The sequence below is a fragment of the Salvelinus sp. IW2-2015 genome, linkage group LG18 (genome assembly GCF_002910315.2).
Source record: "Salvelinus sp. IW2-2015 linkage group LG18, ASM291031v2, whole genome shotgun sequence".
NCBI classification, from domain to species: Eukaryota; Metazoa; Chordata; class Actinopteri; order Salmoniformes; family Salmonidae; genus Salvelinus; species Salvelinus sp. IW2-2015.
Window position 1 is genome coordinate 62,153,666 of NC_036858.1, and position 25,975 is coordinate 62,179,640.

At 43.2% G+C, this 25,975-nt stretch overlaps 1 protein-coding gene and 1 long non-coding RNA gene across 4 annotated transcripts; one reads left to right on the top strand and one right to left on the bottom strand.

Moving 5' to 3' along the window:
* On the top strand, positions 1–2,366 carry LOC139029175 (uncharacterized). The gene is made up of 2 exons (XR_011481464.1): positions 1–93; positions 333–2,366. It is a non-coding gene; the product is annotated as an uncharacterized lncRNA (long non-coding RNA).
* Positions 1,886–25,967, bottom strand: polr3e (polymerase (RNA) III (DNA directed) polypeptide E). Of its 3 annotated transcripts, none has more exons than XM_024007965.2 (20): positions 25,771–25,962; positions 18,686–18,788; positions 18,496–18,546; positions 18,307–18,384; positions 16,442–16,557; positions 14,075–14,157; positions 13,781–13,938; positions 13,546–13,665; positions 13,363–13,448; positions 12,097–12,141; positions 11,915–12,006; positions 11,614–11,734; positions 11,306–11,387; positions 11,058–11,117; positions 9,558–9,715; positions 9,391–9,452; positions 8,835–9,316; positions 7,277–7,354; positions 4,810–4,935; positions 1,886–3,141 (listed from the first exon to the last, which is right to left on the bottom strand). In XM_024007965.2, exons 2-20 carry the CDS (start codon positions 18,722–18,724, stop codon positions 3,085–3,087), a joined length of 2,094 nt encoding a protein of 697 aa, XP_023863733.1. In that variant the 5' UTR covers positions 18,725–18,788; positions 25,771–25,962; the 3' UTR covers positions 1,886–3,084. The 3 variants fall into 3 exon arrangements, with proteins under 3 accessions (XP_023863733.1, XP_023863734.1, XP_070304734.1); XM_024007966.2 differs by having other exon boundaries at positions 18,686–18,821; XM_070448633.1 differs by lacking the exons at positions 1,886–3,141; positions 4,810–4,935 and adding an exon at positions 5,198–5,366 and having other exon boundaries at positions 25,771–25,967.
* Between the last annotated feature and the right edge of the window lie 8 nt (positions 25,968–25,975).

Below are 25,975 nucleotides of genomic sequence, written 5' to 3' on the forward strand. Positions count from 1 at the left end.
CCTACCGGTTGCATGTGCCAATAAATCATTGTCTGTTTTTCAACAGAATGGACATTGCTGAAGAGAGCAGGCTCAACTTCAGGCTTAGGAAATGTAACTCATGACTGATGTGGACAATATGGCTGTGAAGTCAGCAAAACAATAGTACAAACTGAGAACCAATTTGGTTGAATATCAGAAAACTAACATATTTTACAAGGCTATTTTTTTTCTCCTGTGGAAAACGATACATATTCGAGTTAACATTCAGTGCAGGGTTGAGTGGGAAAAAACTGATAGACGTTCTGCGAATGGTGTTTTTTTCCCTAAACCAGTTTCATATTTTCAATCAGTTCACTGTGAGCTCACACTGGAGCCGAATACAGCACACAGACTGCTCTTGCTGTCTGAAGGGAACAGAAAGGTGACAAGGGTGAGGGAGGAGAAGCCATATCCTAACCATCCTGAAAGATTTGACCACTCAAAACAAGTGCTGTGTAGAGAGGGTTTGTTTGGGAGATGCTACTGGGAGGCAAACTGGAATGGGGAATGGGTCGTATAGGAGTGGCATACAAAGGAATCAATAGAAAAGACAAGTTTGATGACAACTGGCAAGGAYGCAATGCCAAGTCCTGGAGACTGAACTGCTCTCATTATTTTACCCAATCAATTACTGGGAGGTTATATGTGGAGTGTGCGACTGTTTTTGTAGCTTAGTTTATTCACCGTTAAGAGAAAATTATTTTGTGTGGAGGTGCTGACTATGTATGTGCCAGCTCCTACTTTTTATTATACTACACTGAACAAAAATATAAACAGAACATGTAAATTGTTGGTCCCATGTTTCATGAGCTGAAATAAGATTCCATATTTTTCTCATTTTGTGCACACATTTCTGTTAGTGAGCATTTCTCCTTTGCCAAGATAATCCATCCACCGGACAGGTGTGTGATGTCAAGAAGCGGATTAAACAGCATGATCATTACACAGGTGCACCTTGCGCTGGGGACAATGAAAGGCCACACTAAAATGTGCAGTTTTGTCACAMGCCACAGATGTAAGAAGTGTGCAATTGGCATGCTGACTGTAGGAATGTCTGCCAGAGCTGTTGCCATAGAATTTAATGTTAATTTCTTTACCATAAGCCGCTTCCAATTTCGTTGTAGAGAATTTGGCAGTACGTACAACCGGCCTCACAACCGCACACTACGTAACCACGCCAGCCCAGGACCTCCACATCCGGCTTCTTCACCTGCGAGATCGTCTGAGACCAACCACCCGGACAAATTATGAAACTGTGGGTTTGCACAACCAAAACATTTCTGCAGAAACTGTCAAAAAACATCAGGGAAGCTCATCTGCGTGCTTGTCATCCTCACCAGGGGCTTGACCTGACTGCAGTTCGGTGTCGTAACCTACTTCAGTGGGCATATACTCACCTTCGATGGCACGCTGGAGAAGTGTGCTCTTCACCGATGAATCCCGGTTTTAACTGTACTGGGCAGATGGCTTCATGTGGGCGAGCAGTTAGCTGATGTAAATATTGTGAACAGAGTGCCSCATGGTAGCGGTGGGGTTATGGTATGGGCAGGCATAAGCTACGGACAATGAACACAATTTTAATTCAGAGATACCGTGACGAGATCCTGAGGACCATTGTCGTGCCATTCATCCGCCACCATCACCTCATGTTTCAGCATGATAATGCACGGCCCCATGTCGCAAGGATCTGTACACAATTCCTGGAATATCCAGCAACTTCGCACAGCCATTGAAGAGTGGGACAACATTCCACAGCCTAAAACTATGTCCAACAATATTTGAACTTTTGTTGTATTAGCATCCTTTGAATTCAACAAAACTTAAATTTAATTCATCTCCCAGACATTCAATAACCGCAAACCAATCATTCTCAATAGTTTTTAATTCACATTTTCCATGAGTTCCACTTCCATGTGCTTCTCTGCAACTCGAAACAGGCCTTACCCGCCCTGACTGTCTAGTTTTCAACTGTATCAAATATAAAATAAATGTGTGAAAGTAAAATTCACCTCCACCTTATGGTAAAACTTTGGGTTAAGTTTCAAGGATTTGCACAAAAAAACTCAGGTCAAAACAGTTTGGTTTTAAATGATTGCGATCACTTCAACATCAATTCACTCCTGTAAGCAAACTCYTGCTTTTAGTTCACTCACAACAGTAGTTTAAAGTGCCTGTTGCTATATAGGTTGATCCAGCTATTGATTGATCGCTGTGCTGATCGCTCTGTATGGCCTTTATCAGTGACAGTGCGTGGAGTGAATATCAAACCAAAGTTATCATTCCTCCCTTCTCCCTGAATGAAAGTCAAGAAAAGAGKAACAAGAATAGAAAAAACTAAACTCAAACTAGCAATGTGCTACCCTAGTTAAGGCCTTAAACTGAATGGTAAAATGACTCAAATGTGTTTCTTTTTTCCCCAAAGGCCACCGTCAGGATAAAACTACAGGACTGAACTGAACTCCTTAGACTACCCTCAGTCTGGTAAAATAAAGTTAATTCAAAAACAAAATAAAGCATCACTTTATGAATTCAAAATATAGTCTAGTTCTCAATGGCATAGTAGTGTTCCCTAATCCATTCTTCGAGTACCTCCAGGACTGCACATTTGTGCTCAGACCTTAACCAGCCCACCCACATTAGTTGAATCAAGTTGACCTGTTCTGGGCTAGAGCACAATGAGCTGTTCTTGGGCTACTAAAGTACAGATTGGGAAATAATAGCATTGTAAATCTAGTTTTTCAGTATTGTCTCACTCGAATACACAGACATCTGTGCTCCTGCTCCAGCCCTTGTGAATATGGAAGGTCTTCTGTCCACCAGGCCGCCTCCATTTGGACCATGCTCAAGTGTCTTATTCAGCTGCAATAACAAGCATTATGTTCTGACAGGAGCAGATGGACGTCTCAGTCCTCCAATCCAGGTCCTGAGAGCTGGGGGCAGGAGGGTTGCGATTGGTTCGTGTGTCTGACTGCCCTGCCTCCCCGTACAGAGCTCTCCCACTAAGCTCTGGGGGAGTGGGTTTGGTTGGGTGGTGGCGGCCACAGGGGCGTGTCCTCAATGTTGTCAGGACTGTTGGGTACCCTTGAGGTACCACATCCCACCTAAGCTCACACAGCACTCCTAAATAGACAGGACCAAACAGACAGTTTAACATTACCACATCTGATTCTTCAGACAGTTCTAAATGGTGTTCCTACAGCCCACTCAGCTACTCAATGCCAGCTCTAGAGCAGATTCCAGAACCGGTTCTGAAGATGGTTCCAGAACCTATTCTAAAGTTGGTTAACTTCTCTAGGGTAGGGGGCAGCATTTTCACGTTTGGATGAAAAACATACCCAAATTCAACTGCCAGTTACTCATTGCCAGGAGATAAGATATGCATATTATTAGTAGATTTGGATAGAAAACACTCTGAAGTTTCTAAAACTGTTTGAATCATGTCTGTGACTATAACAGAACTTAAGTAGCAGGCGAAACCCCGAGGACAAACCATTCTGATTTCTTTTTTTGAGGTCACTGTCTTTTCAATGAGTTTTCATTGGGACACCAGATTTCTAAGCAACTTGCTTGCAGTTCCTACGGCTTCCACTGGATGTCAACAGTCGTGAGAAATAGGTTGAGGTTATTCCTTTATGTAATGAAGAAATACGGCCATCTTGAAGTCAAGGCACTCCTGGTGTCCTAGACATGCGTTTCAATCAAACAGAAGGCATACTACATATAGTTTTAATCCTGTATTGAACACATATCATCCCGTCTTCAATTGTATCAATTATTAACGTTAAAAAATACCAAACGTTGTATTACATAAGTAGTAGGACATTTTTTGGCAAAGTTTAAAGGTAACCTTTGATATATTTTGTCGTCATGTTTGAGCAAGTTGGAACCGGTGTTTTTCTGGATCAAACGCGCCAAATAAATGGACATTTTGGACATATATCGACGGAATTAATCGAACAAAAGGACCATTTGTGATGTTTATGGGACATATTGGAGTGCCAACAACAGAAGCTCGTCAAAGGCATGAATTATATTTTTATTCTGCGTTTTGTGTCGCTCCTGCAGGGTTGAAATGTTTTCTCTTTTGTTTACAATGGTGCTATGCTCAGATAATAGCATCGTATGCTTTCGCTGAAAAGCCTATTTGAATTCTGACATGTTGGCTGGATTCACAACCAGTGTAGCTTTAATTTGATATCTTTCATGTGTGATTTAATGAAAGTTTGATTTTATAGTGATTTTCATAGTCATTCATTTTAATGTGGCGCTATGCATTTTCAGGCTTTTTGCCAATTGATACAGTAGCGTCTTGCCTAAACTCTGATTTTTGGATATAAATATGAACTTTACCGAACATAAAATACATGTATTGTGTAACATGAAGTCCTATGAGTGTCATCTGATGAAGATTATCAAAGGTTAGTGATTCATTTTATCTCTATTTCTGCTTTTTGTAAATGCTCTCTTTAGCTGGAAACATGGCTGTCTTTTTCTGTGACTTGGCTCATACCTTACATAATCGTTTGGTGTGCTTTCGTCGTAGAACCTTTTTGAAATCGGACACTTTGGCTGGATTTACAACAAGTGTAGCTTTAAAATAGTGTAAAATACTTGTATGTTTGAGGAATTTAAATTATGGGATTTCTGTTGTTTTGAATATGGCACCCTGCAGTATCACTGGCTGTTGATGAGGTGGGACGTTACCTAGAGGTTAACAGCCCATTCTAAAGCCAGTTCTAGATACTGTTCAGCAGTCTGTTCTACACTTTGTTCTGAGGCAAGTCGTACCTTGAGCAGGCGGTCCATGTCGGCCTTGGTAGTCTGGTCTCCCAGCTCCTGCGTCAGCCTGGTCTGGATCACGTTCCTCCTTACCCGGTAGTTCTTCATGAAGATCTCATACAGGACCTGACGGTGCTGGGGGGGATGACAACAATAATGAAGATCTTTTAAAATGTARAGGCAGAAAAACGAAAAGGGAGCTCAAACACATCCACATTTCTGAAACTAAGTAAGGGAGGGCATACAGTGCCTTGCAAAAGTATTCATCCCCTTGGCGTTTTTCCTATTTATTTTTATATTTAAAAAAAAATGTACAAAAATAAATATGAACCTTTATTTAACTAGGCAAGTCAGTTAAGAGCAAATTCTTATTTACAATGACCGCCTACCCCGGCCAAACCCGGATGACGCTGGGCCAATTGTGCGCCACCCTATGGGACTCCCAATCACGGCCGGATGTGATACAGCCTGGATTCGAATCAGGTACTGCAGTGATGCTTCTTGCACTGGGATGCAGTGTCTTAGACCACTGTGCCACTCGGGAGCCCATTTTGTTGCATTACAACCTGTAATTTAAATTGATTTTTATTTGGATTTCATGTAACGGACATACACAAAATAGTCCAAATTGGTTAAGTGAAATGAAAAGAATTACTTGTTTAAAAAAAAAAAGAGTCATAATTAAAAACAAAAGTGGTGTGTGAATATATGTATTCACCCCCTTTGCTATGAATCCCCTAAATAAGATCTGGTGCAACCAATTACCTTCAGAAGTCACATAATTAGTTAAATAAAGTCCACCTGTGTGCAATCTAAGTGTCACATGATCTCTAAATATACACACCTGTTCTGAAAGGCCCCAGAGTCTACAACACAACTAAGCAAGCGACACCATGAATACCAAGGAGCTCTCCAAACAGGTCAAGGACAAAGTTGTGGAGAAGTACAGATCAGGGTTGGGTTATAAAAAAATATCAGAAMMTTTTAAACATCCCACGGAGCACCGTTAAATCCATTATAAAAAAATGGAAAGAATATGGCACCACAACAAACCTGCCAAGAGAGGGCTGCCCACCAAAACTCACAGACAAGGCAAGGAGGGCATTAATCAGAGAGACAACAAAGAGACCAAAGATATGATCCAATGTCTCATTTTTCGTTTAATAAATTTAAAAAAAAAAGAGGACTTTTGTATTTTTGTATATATAATAAAAATAAAAAAAATATTATGCTCATCTGTTACTGTCACTAATATCTTTTCATTTTTGTTTTGAATGTTCTTAATTGGAAAATGCAACAAACAAAACATTTAAGAGACCAAAGACAACCCTGAAGGAGCTGCAAAGCTATAAAGCGGAGATTGGAGTATCTGTCCATTGAACCACGAAGCCGTACACTCCAGAGCTGGGCTTTACGTTAGAGTGGCCAGAAAAAAGCCATTGCTTAAAGAAAAAAATAAGCAAACACGTATGGTGTTCGCCAAAAGGCATGTGGGAGACTCCCCAAACATATGGAAGAAGGTACTCTGGTCAGATGAGACTACAATTTAGTTTTTTGGCCATCAAGGAAAATGCTATGTCTGGCGCAAACCCAACACCTCTCGTCACCCAGAGAACATCATCCCCACAATGAAGCATGGTAGTGGCAGCATCATGCTGTGGGGCTGTTTTTCCATCGGCAAGGACTGGGAAACTGTTCAGAATTGAAGGAATGATGGATGGCGCTAAATACAGGGATATTCTTGAGGGAAACCTGTTAGTCTYCMAGAGATTTGAGACTAGGACAGAGGTTCACCTTCCAGCAGTACAATGACCCTAAGCATACTGCTAAAGCAACACTCGTGTGGTTTAAGGGGAAACATTTAAATGTCTTGGAATGGCCTAGTCAAAGCCCAGACCTCAATCCAGTTGAGAATCTGTGATATGACTTAAAGATTGCTGTATACCAGCGGAACCCATCCAACTTGAAGGACCTGGAGCAGTTTTGCTTTGAAGAATGGGCAAAAATCCCAATGGCTAGATGTGCGAGATATATAGAGATATACCCCAAGAGACTTACAGCTGTAACTGCTGCAGAAGGTGGCTCTACAAAGTATTGACTTGGGGGGTGAATAGTTATGCGAACAAGGTCAGTTTTTTGGTCTTATTTCTTGTTTGTTTCACAATAAAAAAATATTTTGCATCTTCAAAGTGGTAGGCATGTTGTGTAAATCAAATGATACAACCCCCCCMAAAAAAATATTTTTATTCCAGGTTGTAAGGCAACAAAATAGGAAAAATGCCAAGGGGGGTGAATACTTTCACAAGCCACTGTACAGGCCAAGACATGCAGACTTGTGATCAGAGTATTTCTGCATGACTTCAAAACACAGGTTACATCCAGTGGGTGCAGTGGGCATGTGGAATGATGAGTGAAAAGGAAAACAAAATTATTACAGACTTGACTAGAAGAAGAACCCTGACCCAGGTGTTGTTACCTTGTCGAAGGTCTCTCCTGTCTCCCACACAACAAACACCTTCTGCTCATCCGCAGCTGCCGTGCTCTGGGCTGGAAACTACAGGGAAAAAGAGACCAAACCGATGAAAATACATGGAGAAAGACAACTGATGAAACTGCAGGAGAGGGGACAGGAGTGAAACCACTGCAGTGACCCGAGTCTTATAGCACTGGGCTTTACAGACACGGGATACCTTATATTACAAGAAACTACACTTTGGATTAAGTTATTCCCAATCAACAAAACAGGCATGCTGTGTTAAGAAGATGACTAAGTCACTCTTGATAAGAGCATCTGCTAAATGACCAACATGTAAAATGTAACAGGATCTCTAATCCATCCCAAGACCATTAAGCAAATCCCTGATTCAACCCTCTCCACTCCCAGAAAGCATTAACCTCTGCTGGGATAGGATAAAGTTGCCCCTCGAAGCTGATCCAAAGTCAGTTTTGCGTTCATCTGACTATTGTTTAGTCAGTATTTGGGGAGTGGGATCTGATCCTAGATGTGTGTGTACAGGCAAATTCTACACAGGGCTTAATGGTKAACTCCTCCTGGAACGGTAATAGGCTTTGTGCTCTCAGCCAATAATAGAAGCTATTTAACAGTGGACAGTTTCCTCCATCCAACCCCTCCCCATACCTCCCTACCTCATTCCTCCTTCCAGGATCTAAATCCTACAACATCCCGAGGAGCGCAAGGGGGATAAGAACCTAAGCCAGGTTAAAAGGGGGGATTTGATACTCAAAGGGAGGAGACTAGCTCCTTATCCACACAATAAGTAGCAGTGTCTCAGACCTGAATACAATAGGTAGCAGTGTCTCAGACCTGAATACAATAGGTAACAGTGTCATGGGTATTAATGCTAACAATGTAAATTCAACTACTTCTCTGATGCGTACTATGGCATTAAGACAACCATGAGAGCAACGTTTAAAGAGCCACACCTCATTAGGAAAATGTAGGCTTCCCCTAAGGTACAGTGTAGGCTGGTGGGGTGTAATAAAATTGAACAGTTAGATTCTACAATCACACAGCCATCAGGCTCTATTCAGAGAGCTGAACCTGAGAAGGCCAACCCTCCATCGCCTCACTGCTTTCACTCTACTTCCTACCTACTACCCTCAGGAGTAAAGCCGGTGTGCTGCTACAGGGATAGATCACACACCAAAACCACCGTTAGTTTGTTGTTCTGTTTAGGACATGTGATAGCTGCACTCCTGAGGCAAGCAAGAGACCATCATTGCAGCGGAGAAGAGAACCCGGGCAGGCTGAGTTTAATCTGGCCGGGAGCCAAAAGCTGATCTCTTTAGTCCAAGGAGAGGATCTTTATCTCTGGATATCCAGACTTACTCACCGGGTGGAAGACTGGGCCGATCTTTAACTGAAATTCTCCAGTACCACAGGGGGTTGTCTGTTTTTCAGGGGAACTGACCCCAACCCCCTATCCCCATCTAATGCCAGTTTCAAAACCCAAAACCTGAGGTAGCCCTGGTGGGGTGGTAGTCATGCAGCAGGGATAGGGTCTAATACTCACAGGCACCAGTATCTGTTTGCATTGGCTCATCAGTATAGTATCCTGTAGCAGGCGGTCTGAGATGGAGTGGAACAGGCTGTGTCCGGGAGGCAGGGAGGCCAGGTGGAGATTGAACAGCCTCTTGACTTCGCTCAGCGTCAGCACGTGCTGCTTCCTGAACGTGTTCCACACAAAGTCCCTCAGCTCAGGGGACGGTGAGGGAGTGGGGGTCCCGCCGTGCCCGTTACGAGGGTTCGAGGCGGGGCAGGTAGCGGAGGATGAGGGGTAACCGTTACCCAAACCATTAGGGTGCACGGATGAGCACGAGTCCATGGGTTCGTCTTCACTGACGGGTTCTTCTTTGACCCGAACCCCAGTTCCGCCACTCCCCCCGGCGCCACCCTGTCGACGAGCGCTCAGGTCCTTCTCAAGAGAGGGCTGGTTATGCCGTGCACGTTCATGGGCAGCCTTCAGCCGCTGCTCGCCACTCACGTGCACAGTTTCTGTAACGGACAGAGAAACAGTTTTCAGCTAGAGACAATTATAAAACACATTACGCTGCTATAAGCACACACACCTGTTTCTAGGTCCTTTTTGGATACCAGGTCATCCTTAGAAAAGTTGAAGACCTTCTCCAATCTGCAAACAAAACATGAAACATAAAATCAACAATCTCTGTCCATGTTACCTTACCAAGGGAAACAGTGAGTGATAATGTGTGTGTTTGCGTATGTCATGTCTTACTTGCTCTGTATCCCCATCCACAGCATGTGCTGCCGCTGGGCCACGTCAGGGTGCTTCTTGATGAAGGCGCCGTCGCTTGGCAACAGGAACTCCCAGCCACGGTTGATACGAGGCACCGCCATATGTTCCAGGAAGTCCTTCACGTCCTCCGGGGGGAGCTGGAAATAACGGAGGACAAATAGTTAGCAACACCCTCTGGAGCAGAGGAGGCTGGTGTGAGGAGCTATAGGAGGAGAGTCTCATTGTAACGGTGGAGTGGAATAAATGGAACAAAGTCAAACATGTGGTTTCCATTTGTTTGATACCGTTCCATAATTCCATTCCAGCCATTACAATGAGCCCATCCGCCTATAGCTCCTCCCACCAGCTTCAACTGCTCTGGAGGTAACTTATTGGGGGGGACAGATGTTTAGTAACACCCTCTGGGGGTAACTGTTACTGAGGGGAGGAACAAACTTAAACTTGAGTGGGTTGAGTCACTGACATGATCTTCCTGTCCGGGTTGGCACCCCCCTTGGGTTGTGCCGTGGCGGAGATCTTTGTGGGCTATACTCGGCCTTGTCTCAGGATGGTAAATTGGTGGTTGAAGATATCCCACTAGTGGTGTGGGGCCACAGTGTCTCCCGACCCCTCCTGTCTCACCCTCCAGTATTTATGCTGCAGTAGGTTRTCTCGGGGGGCTAGTGTCAGTTTGTTATATCTGGAGTATTTCTCCCGTCTTATCCGGTGTCCTGTGTGAATTTAAGTATGCTCTCTAATTCTTTCTCTCTCTCTCTCGATTCTTTCTCTCTCGGAGGACCTGAGCCCTAGGACCATGCCTCAGGACTACCTGGCCTAATGACTCCTTGCTGTCCCCAGTCCACCTGGCCATGCTGCTGCTCCAGTTTCAACTGTTCTGCCTGTGGCTATGGAACCCTGACCTGTTCACCGGACGTGCTACCTGTTCCAGACCTGCTGTTTTCAACTCTCTCGATACAGCAGGAGCAGTAGAGATACTCTGAATGATTGGCTATGAAAAGCCAACTGACATTTAGTCCTGAGGTGCTGACCTGTTGCACCCTTGACAACCACTGTGATTATTATTATTTGACCCTGCTGGTCATCTATGAACATTTTGGCCATGTTCTGTTATAATCTCCACCCGGCACAGCCAGAAGAGGACTGGCCACCCCTCATAGCCTGGTTCCTCTCTAGGTTTCTTCCTAGGTTCTGGCCTTTCTAGGGAGTTTTTCCTAGCCACCGTGCTTCTACACCTACATTGCTTGCTGTTTGGGGTTTTAGGCTGGGTTTCTGTACAGCACTTTGAAACATCAGCTGATGTAAGGGCTTTATAAATAATTTGATTGATTGACTTATAGGAACACTTGTGAAGTGTGTTACACCATATACTTTAAATAAAGTGGTATTTGAATTGGGCATCTTTGGCCAGGTGTGAGACACTGCAGGTGGCTTCAGTAGCACCTCCTGGTGCAGTGAACTGTTTAAACAGTTGATGATTACCTTGATGATGGCTGCAATCTCCTTCCTCATCACCGAGCGATCCTGAGTGAATCTCCACATCTGAGAAGAGAAACAAGAACATAAAACACACACATTATTACACAAAACATGTTTCTATTCCCGTTTAAATTTCACCATGAAGTCTTGAAATTTGAACCTCTTGTCAATGAACATGCACAATTGTACTTTGGACCTGTGCAGGAAGATCTGCTCGGAGATATGGTAGGGGTATAAAAAGTGTGACTCACCACAAAGTCTCTTCCTCGACACAGCACCTCAGCAGGCACACCACTGTGGGCACTACAGCTGTTCTTAGGATACAGCACGTCACTGAAGGAACAAAAGAGTTCAACTGCTTTCAGGGACATGACCTGAAATATTTCTGGGACAATAGTTCACTTTTTTTTTTTTTTTAAGTATCCAAGCATAATCTTTGTTCATGAAATCACACATTTAGATTTTGAATAATTAAACCAGAAGAAGGAAGACTTTTTTGGATCTATTTAATTTGGATCTGTAAACCTGGTCCGCCACAATCCTGCTCTGCTTGTCTCACCTTTTGACCACCCAGTTGCCCTGCACCAGTAGCGCCACCTGCTGGATGCAGCGCAGCACTGCAGTGGAGTCTGTCCCAGGGGTCAGCAAACCCATCAGGTTGGCAAACGGCATCACCTTAACTAGAGGGGAAGAGAGAAATGATGGAAAGAATAAGATGGAGAACATGGGCTCGTAAGCAACAATTTCACAGTTAAGTCTACACCAGTTGTATTCGGCACATGTGACAAATAAATTTGATTTGAAAACATTTCCCTTGGGGAAAAGAAAGATTTATTGGAGCAAAAGTAAGGTTAGTGTACCGTTCTTCATCAGGGTCTTGATCTGGTCACCAAGCGGCAGCGTCCGGAGCTGGGCCATGGACAGCATGTTACTGGGACCTACGGGCCTCACACTGACACACACACACACCAAGGACTCATCAGTTTCATACCTGAAATGTTACATGGCTTAATACATTACACACCATGCAAGTTTGACTTACATCTTCTCCTCTGCGACAGGAGGCATGAGCATTGCCAGGTACTCCCTGAGGGAGAAGAGAGGGAGAGGGATGAATAAAGGGAGCAGGAGAAGAGAGGGAGAGGGATGAATAAAGGGAGCAGGAGAAGAGAGGGAGAGGGATGACCTAAAGGGACGCAGGAGAAGAGAGGGAGTGAATAAAGGGAGCAGGAGAAAGAGAGGGATTGAATAAAGGGAGCAGGAGAAGAGAGGGATGAATAAAGGGAGCAGGAGAAGAGAGGGATGAATAAAGGGAGCAGGAGAAGAGAGGGATGAATAAAGGGAGCAGGAGAAGAGAGGGATGAATAAAGGGAGCAGGAGAAGAGAGGGATGAATAAGGGAGCGGAGAAGAGAGGGATGAATAAAGGGAGCAGGAGAAGAGAGGGAATGATAAAGGGAGCAGGAGAAGAGAGGGATGAATAAAGGGAGCAGGAGAAGAGAGGGATGAATAAGGGAGCAGGAGAAGAGAGGGATGAATAAAGGGAGGCAGGAGAAGAGAAGGGATGAATAAAGGGAGCAGGAGAAGAGAGGGATGAATAAAGGGAGCAGGAGAAGAGAGGGATGAATAAAGGGAGCAGGAGAAGAGAGGGAGGGATGAATAAAGGGAGCAGGAGAAGAGAGAGGAGAGGGATGAATAAAAGGGAGCAGAGAGGAGAGGGGGATGATAAAGGGAGCAGGAAGAGAGGGATGATAAAGGGACAGGGAAGAGAGGGGGATGAATAAAGGGAGCAGGAGAGAGAGAGGGATGAATAAAGGGAGCAGGAGAAAGAGAGAGGGATGAATAAAGGGAGCAGGAGAAGAGAGAGGGATGAATAAAGGGAGCAGGAGAAGAGAGAGGGATGAAATAAAGGGAGCAGGAGAAGAGAGAGGGATGAATAAAGGGAGCAGGAAAGAAGAGAAGGATGATAAGGGAAGCAGGAAAGAGAGAGGGTGAATAAAGGGAGCAGGAGACGAGAGAGGTGATGAATAAAGGGACAGGAAAAGAGGGGAATGAAATAAAGGCAGAGAAGAGAGAGGGATGAATAAAGGGAGCAGGAGAAAAGAGAGGGATGAATAAAGGGAGCAGGAGAAAAGAGAGGGATGAATAAAGGGAGAAGGAGAAAAGAGAGGGATGAATAAAGGGAGCAGGAGGGAAGAGAGAGAAGGAATGACACACAAAAGCAACTTGACAGTTCAAAAAACCATAACGGCACAAAAATTTAACAAAAGAAGCCACTTTCAAATAGGGACACTACGTGTTAGTACTCACTTTGGAGTTTTCACCAGTTCTGTGTTCTCGGAACCTCCCATAGCCTGGCAGTACAGGTATTGCCTCTCGTGGTCCGAACGCCCGTCCTAAACACACACACACAAAGTAGGTGTTGAGTTGAGATTGGCTGTGACTTGGATGAACAGAGGTCACATAAAACAGTGTGTGATAGCGCCTCCTTACATTGAGGCCGTGGTAGTGCAGGTGGACCCAAGATTCCTCTGCCTGTTTCTTCTGAAGGAAGTCGTACGACTGGATACGCCTCTGACGAGCCTGCTCCGACTCAGGACGGGAAAACCTCACCTAAAGGAAAGAGACAGGTTTAATTTGACCATCCCAATACTGACAAAGAAAACAGAGCTCAACAATTGATTTAAGAGAGCCATTGTGTGAACTGTTATTGTGTGTGTTTCCTTACAGTGACGGCCTTGACATCTTCCTCTGCCTCATCCTGAGAGGAGTCTCCCCCCTCGTTAGCAGCCTCCCGCTCTCTGTGTTTGCAGTCAGCCTTGTCCAGATAGGAGAAGCTGGGTCGCATCTGGAGGATGCCCTGCAGCGGCGTGATGTGGAGCTCACCTGATGACATCATCAACACCCGTCAGTGACATCACACCGAGTCAGAGACAAACATTTAGATATCAAGACTAACATGAACACACGCAGGAGAGCAATGACAGTGCTGATGGATATGAATGTACAGAAACACAGCTACCTTTCCTGAAGATGGCAGCAGCGTATCTGGAGGTGTTGGTCGTGGACTGGATGGATGTGAACGTCTGCTTGTCCATCATCTTCCTGCAAGGAGATTGATCAATGACCAGCATGTCACAGACACAGCATATGACAGATGACATACACAAATGAGACTAACACCGAGTACTAAGAAATGAACCAACACAACGTGTACAAAGTCATGGGTGGGCAGCATATGAGCCAATTCAATCTGGCCCGCAGGAGATTTACATTTATATACATAGTATATGGGACTGATTAAGAAATTTTGMTTAATTCATTTGATTAATATTATGGTGTTTCTACTCCAAGAAAAACCCTCTGGGTTTCCGTTAGGATGGAACGTAAAATATGGAGCTGTACAACGTGACGGTCGGGAGTAGGCTACAGTGCTGGGCTATTGAGCTAAATGATCCCTGTGTCATGCGGGCACACGGGAGACCGGGGTTCAATTCCCTGGCGGTGGGGAAGGAGTAGGCTGTCCTTGTAAATAAGAATTTGTTCTTAACTGACTTGCCTAGTTAAATAAAGGTTACACTAAGAGCATAACATTTCCACACCCTAATTGTAGTCTAACCAATACCCAAACGGAGATTCAGTCAAAATAAAAATCTCATTGATTTATCAAGACCCGTCCCCATGCTTGTCTCAGAGCAGCGCGAAACGGTGAGAAAATAGTTGTAGGCTATTGCTTCTAACTTCAATATGCTCTTTAAATAAATAAGACCTACACCACTTTTAACAGCACATTACACAACACTAGCGAGACTCATGTCGCCTACAGTAGGCCTACAGTATATTGAAAAATATGCGGTGACTCTCCGACCATAATTACATATAGAGGATTGGAGGATTCTAAATTAAAACCAAAAGCCGCCTCATGGGTCTCCCAGTGGCGGCCGGCAAGGGTATTTGTAGCAAGAGAGGCCCCATCCACAAAGTATCAAAATACAGAGAGGTGTTGGTAAAGGTACATTGTCCTGCTACTAGCCGATAACAGGCTATTATAATACTGTACATGGTGTCCAGGTCAGGATAACCAAAACATGCATTTATTAAAGACTATCAGAAAGAATGTTGGGACTTATTTATTTTGATCCAAATATTTTTGAGGTTGCTTCGTTTTCCAAAAAACGCAAGTGAGCGATAGTAATCTGAATAAAGACCAAAACATTTTTTTCTGTTTTTAGAGGGCGAGAAACACTGGGCCAATTATGTACCGCTCTATGGGACTCCCAATCACAGTCGGATGTGATACATATTATTATTATTACTACTACATAGAACCTAACTTAGAAAAACATTTGACAATAGAATTATCCTCCTACCCTCCATCTTGGCAAGTCTATTGACCAGCTACCTGCTAGAACAGCAGGAACGTTACTCTAGTCAGCACTATTATTAGTGCAACGCCCCTTATAGTGTTGCTCTGTGTTACCCAGTGTGGCGGGGGTCCACCTCTCCTCCTCCGTTCCCCATGGGMTAAGTCTGTCTTCTGTGCGCGACTCTGCGGCTCATCCCGTGCCCCCTGCCCTCATCCCTTGAACCTCGCGCACTTTCCGTGGATACAGCTGGAGAACTGCAAGGCAATCCCATTTGTGCGCCACTCGGGAGCCATGACCAATATATATTGTCCTGCTAATAACAGGGTTAATAATATATCTGTGAGAATATCCAAGGGGCTTTTATATAATTATAAATTAATAATAAATAATCGCTTTGTTAAAAAATATATATTTTGGAGATGATTTTGTTTTCAAATAACGTAAAATGAGGGAGAAAAAGTCCATTATTGAACATGGGGTGAGACATTGCTACTAATTTGTAAATAAAGCCAGTTTGTTATTTAGAATGATTCATTTCTGTTTTTAGAGGGAGAGAAACCAAAAACCTAGTCATCTCATGGGTCTCCCAGTCGAGGCCGGCACAGGTATTGAACCAGCATCTGTAGCAACACAGCTTGCACTGCTATGCAGTGTCTTAGACCGTTGCACCACTCAGGTGCTGTATAACGTGCCCGGACGGGAGTGGTCTACAGTACTACAGTAAGAGCAAAATAATCCTAACAAAATAAAATAAAAACCTTAGTGTAACAACAGTTTTAGAAAGTAATACTGAAGTTGTGCACAATTATCAGTTTCTATTTAGGTTTATGCCACCCATTCATTGTCAGTTAGAGACACAGTAGGACCCCAAAGCATAATCAGTGCTCTAACTCCCCCTTGTGCTGGTCTGGAGCAATGAAGTGGTGACGCAGGGTACCGTACTAAACCACAAATTACCTCTAAGTACCACAGCATAATCGCAAAACTTTCAGTGGAGCAACCACTGTATGTAGTGCACTCACACAGAGTAGGTGTTGGAGTCCTCTGAGGTAGTTCCGTCCACATTGAGGGCGATCTGCTCGCCTTTACTTCGACAGTAGTTAGGACTCAGAGTGTTGATGGCTATCTCCAACTCCACCTACACAAAGACACAAATGATAAACTGAGAATATTGTTTAATAATAGGACAGGCTAGGGAAGATGGATAATATGGTTTGGCCTTCATACAGTACCAGTCAAAAGTTTGGACACACCTACTAATTCAAGGGTTTTTCTTTATTTTTTACTATTTTCTACATTGTACAATAATAGTGACGACATCAAACTATGAAACAACACATGGAATCATATAGTAACCAAAAAAAGTGTTAAACAAATCAAAATATATTTTGATTTTAGATTCTTGTAAGTAGCCACCATTTGCCTTGATGACAGCTTTACACACTCTTGGCATTCTCTCAACCAGCTTCACGAGGAATGCTTTTCCAACAGCCTTGAAGGAGTTCCCACATATGCTGAGCAATTGTTGGCTGCTTTTCCTTCACTCTGCGGTCTAACACATCCCAAACCATTTCAATTGGGTTGAGGTCAGGTGATTGTGGAGGCCAGGTCATCTGATACAGCACTCCATCACTCTCATTCTTGGTCAAATAGCCTTACACAGCCTGGAGGTGTGTTGGGTCATTGTCCTGTTAAAAAACAAATGATAGGCCCACAAAGCACAAACCAGATGGGATAGCGTATCGCTGAAGAATGCTGTGGTAGCCATGCTGGTTAAGTGTGCCTTGAATTCTAAATAAATCACTGACAATGTCACCAGCAAAGCACCATCACACCACCTCCACCATGCTTCCCGGTGGGAACCACACGCGGAAATCATACGTTCACCTACTCTGCTTCTCACAAAGACACGGTGGTTGGAACCAAAAATCTCACATTTGGACTCATCAGACCAAAGGAAAGATTTCCCCCGGGCTGATGTCCATTGCTCATGTTTTATGGCCCAAGCAAGTCTTCTTATTGGTGTCCTTTAGTTGTGGTTTCTCCCGCAGTTTCCTCCTTGAGATGCGTCTGTTACTTGAACTCTGAAGCATTTATTTGGGCTGCAATTTATGAGGCTAGTAACTCTTAATGAACTTATCCTCTGCAGCAGAAGTAACTCTGGGTCTTCCTTTCCTGTGGCGGTCCTCATGAGAGCCTGTTTCATCATAGCGCTTGATGGTTTTTGCGACTGAACTTCAAGAAACGTTCAAAGTTCTTAAAATTTTCCTCATTGACTGACCTTCATGTCTTAAAGTAATGATGGACTGTCGTTACTCTTTGCTTATTTGGGGCGGCAGGTAGCCTAGTGGTTAGAGCGTTGGGAGTAACCGAAAGGTTGCTGGATCGAATCCCCGAGCTGACAAGGTAAAAATCTGTCGTTCTGGCCCTGAACAAGTCCCACTGTTCCCCGGTAGGCTGTCATTGTAAATAAGAATTTGTTCTTAACTGACTTGCCTAGTTAAATAAAAAGGTTAAATAAAAAAATAAGAATTTATAATAATTTGAGCTGTTCTTTCCATAATATGGACCAACAACTGATTGGCTCAAACGCATTGAAAATGAACTTTTAACAAGGCACACCTGTTAATTGAAATGACTACCTCATGAAGAAGGGTGGCTACTTTGAAGAATCTAAAATAGAAAATACATTTAGATTTGTTTAACACTTTTTTGGTAACTACATGACTCCATGTGTTATTTTATAATGTTGATGTCTTCACTATTATTCTACAATGTAGAAAATAGTACAAAATTAAGAAAAACAACTGGAATGAGTAGGTGTGTCCAAATGAGATGGATATCCATATGAGATGGAAATCTCTTAAACAAGGGAGCCCCGTCACACCTTCTGCTGCTTGGGCTTGATCTTGGCAGACAGATGAGTGATATCATCATAGGTCATAGAGGAAGGGCGTACTGGATACTATGAAGGAGAAAAAAAACAAGCAAACTGAAGATTAGATAGCTGTACAAAATCTTAACCAGGAACATATCAAATCCATACAGCTTGTTGCAGAGTAGATGCAGAACTTACCTGGAACAGATAGAGCTTGTCCGCAAGGCTTTTGGCCAGGTATACATCAATCTAAAAGACACAGAAAGAGAGAGGAATCTTAGGTTCATATTCTTTCCATCACTTTTCTCTTTCTCACCAAGACAATAAAACCTAGGTTTGGGAAGAAACAGACTGGTAAACAGGAGTGCTGGGGAAACTGGTCACTCACCTCTTGTATGATGGGGTCATCGTCCTCCCCGCTGGCCATGGTGAGGGGAGGGGGCTGGGGGAGATGTCACAGAAGAGCAGCAGGAGACCTCCGGAGAGCCAACCTAGGATAACAGTGATGCTGAGTGACCGACAACCTAAGTAGCAACGTAATACAGTGTCACTACTCATTACTATGGCTGTGTTGAGCCAGGTTGGCCAATTCTGAGCAATTATTCTCCATTTGGTCTTTTGACCACACACACAGCTCATTTTTATAACTCTGCTTGTGACTATTGTCTGATGTGAGTGAGTGACCGAGTGATACTGTCCTATTACGTCACCATATTTTGGCAGCAAGTAAATCTAACGTTAAAGGAATTGTTAATAGCTAACGTTACGTGAGCCAGAAACAGTGACACTGGCTATCTAGCTAGCAGTCAATACATCATTCAAAACGCCGACATTCCAGTACCATCGAGCTCGTTAGACAGACACATCACATCAGCAACATGGCTATTTTAGCCATCTAGCTTGCTAGCTAACACTTGTGCAATGATGTAACGTGTATAAGTGGTGGGCCGAAGCTGAAAAACTTGAAGTTGATCGAACCCCGTCAAGGGAGGAGCACATTTTTTGGTATATGACAGTAAAACATTCTTATGATGACTATACAATTTGTTGGCACCTTAAATTCTTGCACATAAAAAGTATATTTCTAACACTGTCTGCTCAGGCAAATTTGCCGAACAGCTAAACTTGGAACCAATCAGAAATCCTGTACATACACCCCGGGATGAAGGCAGCCAATGGCCTGCTTCAATCTAAAACGTAAACAGCTTCTTCAGAAAACGAAAGCTGCTGTCTGATGAAGAGGAACAGATATAGCTAGCTCCCAGACTGAAATAAGATAAATATCTGTTTGAGTGCACTTGAAATATGCAGCATGCAATACAAATTGTCTTGACCACTTAGCCAATTTATTGAAAGCTAGCAAAAAGTCCGTTTGACTAGCCTAGCCGGCTACTGTAAATGTCAATGTGTTTCATTAGCCAGTAAATTACATTTTTGAATCATGGTTGTGTTGAGGCAAAGATCTGGGGAAGGGTACCAAAAAAATGTCTGCAGCATTGAAGGCCCAGAAGAACACAGTGGCCTCCATCATTCTTATATGGAAGCAGTCTGGAACCACCAAGACTCCTAGAGCAATCGGGGGAGAAGGATCTTGGTCAGGCTGGTGCACTGACAGAGCTCCTGAGTTCCTCTGTGGACATTGGAAAACCTTCTAGAAACCTCAGCAGCACTCAACCAATCAGGCCTATGAATACTTATGTAAAAAACCTTTTTTTGCTTTGTCATTATAGGGTATTGTGTGTAGATTGACAAAGAAAAAAACAAATTTAATCCATTGAGAACAGAATTTGGAAAAAGGGGTCTGAATACTTTCTGAATGCACTGTACCGGCAGGCTAAACAGAAACATTCAATCATATACAGTTCCTTCAGAAAGTATTCAGACCCCTTGACTTCTTCCACATTTTGTTACCTTACAGCCTCAATCTAAAATGTATTCAATTGTCCCCCCCCCCCCCATCAATCCACACACACACACTACCTCGTAATGACAAAGCAAAAACAGGTTTTTATAAATTATACCAAATGTATTTAAAATAAAAAACAGAAATATCACATTTACATAGGTATTCAGAGCCTTTACTCAGTACTTTGTTGAAGCACCGTTGGCAGCGAYTACAGCATCAGAGTCCTCTTGGGTATTGTGCTACAAGCTTGKCACACCTGTATTTGGGGAGTTTCTCCCATTCTTCTCTGCAGATCCTCTCAAGCACTGTCAGGTTGGATGAGGAGCATTGCTGCACAGCTATTTTCAGGTCTCTCCAGATATGTTCGATCAGGTTTAAGTCCAGGCTCTGGCTGGGCCACTCAAGGACATGCATGGACTTGTCCTGAAGCCACTCCTGCATTGTCTTGGCTGTATGCTTAGGGTCGTTGTCCTGTTGGAAGGTGAACCTTCACCCCAGTCTGCGGTCCTGAACGCTCTGGAGCATGTTTTCATCAAGGATCTCTCTGTACTTTGCTTGGTTCTTCTTTGCCTCGATCCTGACTAGTCTCCCAGTCCCTGCCGCTGAAAAACATCTCCACAGCACGATGCTGCCACCAACATGCTTCACCGTAGGGATGGTGCCAGGTTTCCTCCAGACATGACGCTTGGCATTCAGGCCAAAGGGTTCAATCGTGGTTTCATCAGACCAGAGAATCTTGTTTCTCATGGTCAGAGTCTTTAGGTGCCTTTTGGCAAACTCCATGCGAGCTGTCATGTGCCTTTTACTGAGGAGTGGCTTCCGTCTGGCCACTTTACCATAAAGGCCTGATCTGGTAGAGTGCTGCAGAGATGGTTGTTCTCCTAGAAGGTTATCCCATCTCCAGAGGAACTCTGGAGCTCTGTCAAAGTGACCATCAGGTTCTTGGTCACCTCCTTGACCAAGGCCATTCTCCCCTGATTGCTCAGTTTGGCCTAACAGCCAGCTCTAGGAAGAGTCATGGTGGTTCCAATCTTCTTCCATTTAAGAATGATGGAGGCCAATGTGTTCTTGTGGACCTTCAATGCTGCAAAAATGTTTTGCTACCCTTCCCCAGATCTGTGCCTTGACACAATCATGTCTCGCTGCTCTACGGACAAATCATTCGACCTCATGGCTTGTTTTTACTCTGACCTGCACTGTCAACTGAGACCTTATATAGACAGGTGTGTTCCTTTCCAAATCATGTCCAATCAATTGAATTTACCACACATGGACTCCAATCAAGTTATAGAAACATCAAGGATGATCAATGGAAACAGGATCCACCTGAGCTCAATTTTCATAGCAAAGGATCTGAATACTTATGTAAATAAGGTATGTTAATTTTTAATACATTTGCAAAAAATAAATAAACTTTTGCCTTTGTGATTATGGGGTATTGTGTGTAGATTGCTGAGGATTTGTATTTATTTAATCCATTTTAGAATAAGGCTGTAAACGTAACAAAATGTGGAAAAAGGTCAAGGGGCCTGATTACTTTCTGAAGACACTGTACTTTGCATAGAAACCCAAATAAATGCATGTAGATAGAAAGGGATGTGTGTCATGTGCATATTAGCCAATACAGATGGCATAGCCTACACATATAGCATACCTTGCAATATAATCTTCTCTAAAAACAGTTGTACAAAGTGCTCTGTAATAAGATGAGTGTTCTAAACCAGATGAGTTCTCCAATACCATGGTGGACATGCATAACGTTGGATGCACTGGGATATAAGGTACGGAGAATATAGATATAGATTATAGAAAAAACTGTTGAGAAATGAACGTGAAATACTAAATGTTAAATGTGAGTATATTTAAGTGTTTAAATTATTAACTTTCCTACTAACCCAAAAGTTGTCAGTGCCAAAGTCTTGCCAATCCATTCATTATTCTACTAATCATGACAGTGCGAGACAGGTTTTCCATAATGTACGTTTCATGCATATGAATTCAAACAAATAACCATCAGAAAGTGTTTCACTATTCATTGAGTACGAAGACAAATACAAAGGTGTCTCAGGCAGTATTTGAAATATCTAAATAAAGTGAACCAAATATTGAGTTGCACCCCTTTTGCCCTCAGAATAGCCTCAATTTGTTGGGGCATGGACTCTACAAGGTGACGAAAGCTGGCCCATGTTGACTCCAACGCTTCCCACAGTTTTGTCAAATTGGCTGGATKTCGTTTAGGTGGTGGAACATTCTTGATACACACAGGAAACTGTTGAGCATGATAACCCAGCAGTGTTGCAGTTCTTGACACACAAACCGGTGCGCTTGTCACCTACTACAATATCCCATTCAAAGGCACTTAAATCTGTTGTCTTGCCCATTCACCCTCAATGGCACACATACACAATCCATGTCTCAATTGTCTCAAGGCTTTAAAATCCTTCTTTAAACTGTCTCCTCCCCTTCATCTACACCGATTGAAGTGGATTTAACAAGTGACATCAATAAGCTTTCAACTGGATTCACCTGGTCAGTCTATGTCATGGAAAGAGCAGGTGTTCATGTTTGTACACTCAGTGTATATCAAGTGCCGTGGGGGGCACAATCTTACAATACTGCAGTCCAGAAATGAGCACTTTACAATCTACGCCAAAAGCCTGGACTTCTGATGGAGACCATCGAACTGTCATCAACTCATGCAGTATTACCCTTTCTCTCCAGGAGCATGTGTGTGCCCAGGCCCCATAGGCGTATCGAAAGGATCCCCCTGGTCACCAATGTAACTGACCGATGTAGAGAGTGACAAGTGCCTTAGCAGAATGAAATCTAAGCCGTGTGTGGTCCAGAGACGAGAACTCTCATCTATGGCACATGTCAAACTCATTCCACAGAGGGCTGAGTGTCTGTGGGTTTTCGCTCCTCCCTTGATGAATTAAGGTCACTAATTAGTAAAGAACTCCCCTCACCTGGTTGTCTAGGTCTTAATTGAAAACAAAAACACGCAGATACTAGGCCCTCCATGGAATGAGTTTTACACTCCTGATCTATTTCAAAAGCCTGGGCTCCTGACAGGAACAATAGAATTCTCCCCACTGCATGTTACAATAGTAAAATAATCTGTCACCCGCTAAACTGATTCAATAATGAATTTAGTCTTTGAGATGCTCAAACAAGCACGTGTATCTGTAGTTGGAGTTCTTCAACTCTAAAATGCATTAGACTGTCTAAAACTAAACCCACAAACAAAACACAACAGGGAAATGCATACATGGTCTCAATGTCTATATAGTGACGGAAAGCCTAGTTCAAACTGCAGCAGGATGGTTCTCACATGCGAGTGAACCAGCCCAAGCTTGGTGAACAGCACTTGTTTGATCTCTGGGAGCAGGACACAGGGAAGCTGAATAGATCATGTGAGACAAAAGTGCGAGACAAGAATGAATAAAATAATGTTTGCAGACATGTAAAACGTAAAACTGACTATCCTACCGATCCTTGACTTCGGCAATGTCCAACACTCTACTCAGCAAACTGAATGTAGTCTATCACAGTGCCATCCGTTTTGTCACCAAAGCCCCATATACTACCCACCAACGAGACCTGTATGCTCTCGTTGGCTGGCCCTCGCTTCATATTCGTCGCCAAACCCACTGGCTCCAGGTCATCTGTAAGTCTTTGCTAGGTAAAGCTCCGCCTTAGCTCACTGGTCACCATAGCAACACCCACCCATAGCAGGAGCTCCAGCAGGTATATTTCACTGGTTATCCCCAAAGCCAACACTTCCTTTGGCCACCTTTCCTTCCAGTTCTCTGCTGCCAATGACTGGAACGAATTGCAAAAAACACTGAAGTTGGAGACATATCTCCCTCACTAACTTTAAGCATCAGCTATCTGAGCAGCTTACCGATCGCTGCAGCTGTACACAGCCCATCTGTAAATAGCCCATCCAACCAACTACCTACCTTATCCCCATACTCGTTTTTGTTTTTCTGCTCTTTTGCACACCAGTATTTCTACTTGCACATCCTAATCTGCACATCTATCACGCCAGTGTTAATTGCTAAATTGTTATTACTTCACCACTATTGGCCTAATTATTGCCTTACCACATTTGCACACACTGTATACAGATTTTTCAATTGTGTTATTGACTGTACGTTTGTTTATCCCATGTGTAACTCTGTTGTTTTTGTCGCACTTCTTTGCTTTATCTTGGCCAGGTCGCAGATGTAAAACTTGCTCTCAACTGGCCTACCTGGTTAAATAAAGGTGGGAAAAAATTAAATATATAATCACGTTTCTATAACTAAATAGTATTTTTCTTGTTGTAATCTAACTAACTGATAACAGTTAGTCTGAAGCAGATCTCTGTCTACTACCTTAAATACGGATAACGTGATTGGCAGATGTGATCAGCAGAGCTACTACCAAAGATTTGTTATACCGAAGCCAAGAGACCCCAGCCTGTTGTTTCAAATGGGTAATTTGAGTCATAGTTGGCAGACCAAGYAAGGTGGGCAGAGCCAAGCACGAGCTAGCAAGATCCTATTTGCGCGTTCTACCACTATTTGCATATGTATGTTAAGGAACGCCCACTCTGAAGTGAGCGTGTGCAATAACTAAATTCGCCTTGGTACTCCTAAACACATTTTTAAAACTTTGGCAAAGGGTAAAGTCCACTCTGTTCGTAACATATTATAGTTTTGGGAATAGAAAACTGTAGAGATCAGATGTTTCATCGGTCAAACCCCATGTTGTTCCATCTTCTCCCATATTTGGTAGCGAATGGAAACGCCAAGCGGATGCTTCACAATTATACATCCGGTGAAATCTGTCTCTTTGTTCTATCTGTGATAGTAACGTACATGATATTACGAGTTGYTCGGTTTTACAGTTTAGTACTCTGCGGCGTTTGCCTGTCCAACTAGCTTACATAAAAGTAAGTATTTTGAAAAAATGTGTATGAATTGACATTGCCAACAAACGGATATGTTTATAAGAAATACATATGCACAAAATGTTTAAAAATAAAATAAACAGCACCTCCCTCAGATCGATCGTCTTAACGTTACCATTCATCTAACAGCCCAGCACCAAGTAATACATTTTATCATCGTGAGTAGTCCTCGCAGTTAATTGTAAGTTTAAGGTCGCTAAATTAACTAGCTACCGTACATTAGTTAGCTAATTTACATTGACAACATGACAAGTCATCTGCTAGAGGCGACTAATAGGTAACTACTTAGCATAGCGGCTGTGTTGGTGAGCTACTTATTCGATCAAACCGTTTGAGCCAAACCAACGCTAAAAACAAAACTAATCCGTAAAATAACCAGGGTAACACGTAAAAAAAAATCTATAACGTTAAGTAATTATGGTTAACCAGCTAAATCTTTAGATATGGCTGTTTACTTAAGTACTGGCTAGCAATTTACCCGGTTGTGTTGGCTAACGTTTACTCGAAACTCTAGCTTGCAAGCTATCAAATATAATTGGAAGTCATTTGCCAGGCCTCGATTTTGTGAGTTTTCCCGGTATTTCAATAATAGTTAAGGGCTAGATCTCACCTGCACACTTCACCGTTCCCCTCAGTTTATTTCATTGACGTATGTTAATGGCTTGCTATGTTGAAATACTTCATGTGATCGAGCTTTAAAGAAGTGAGTAGCTGTGGCTATCTGAGCGCTGCCATGTCGTTGCTTGGCTCCACAGAGACACGTGGGGAGGAGCTGCTATTTGTATTCCCACAATGCAAAGCGATAAAGGTTTACG

Bases quoted from the DNA above. Each gene is read 5' to 3' on its own strand.
- polr3e (XM_024007965.2), bottom strand. From the start codon at position 18,724: ATGGCCAGCGGGGAGGACGATGACCCCATCATACAAGAG. The intron at 11,388-11,613 runs GTGAGACAAGCA...TTGTTCCTTCAG, and splicing joins GGCAACTGGGTGGTCAAAAG to TGACGTGCTGTATCCTAAGA. The intron at 7,355-8,834 runs GTGAGTATTAGA...TTTTCCCTGTAG, and splicing joins GCAAACAGATACTGGTGCCT to TTTCCAGCCCAGAGCACGGC.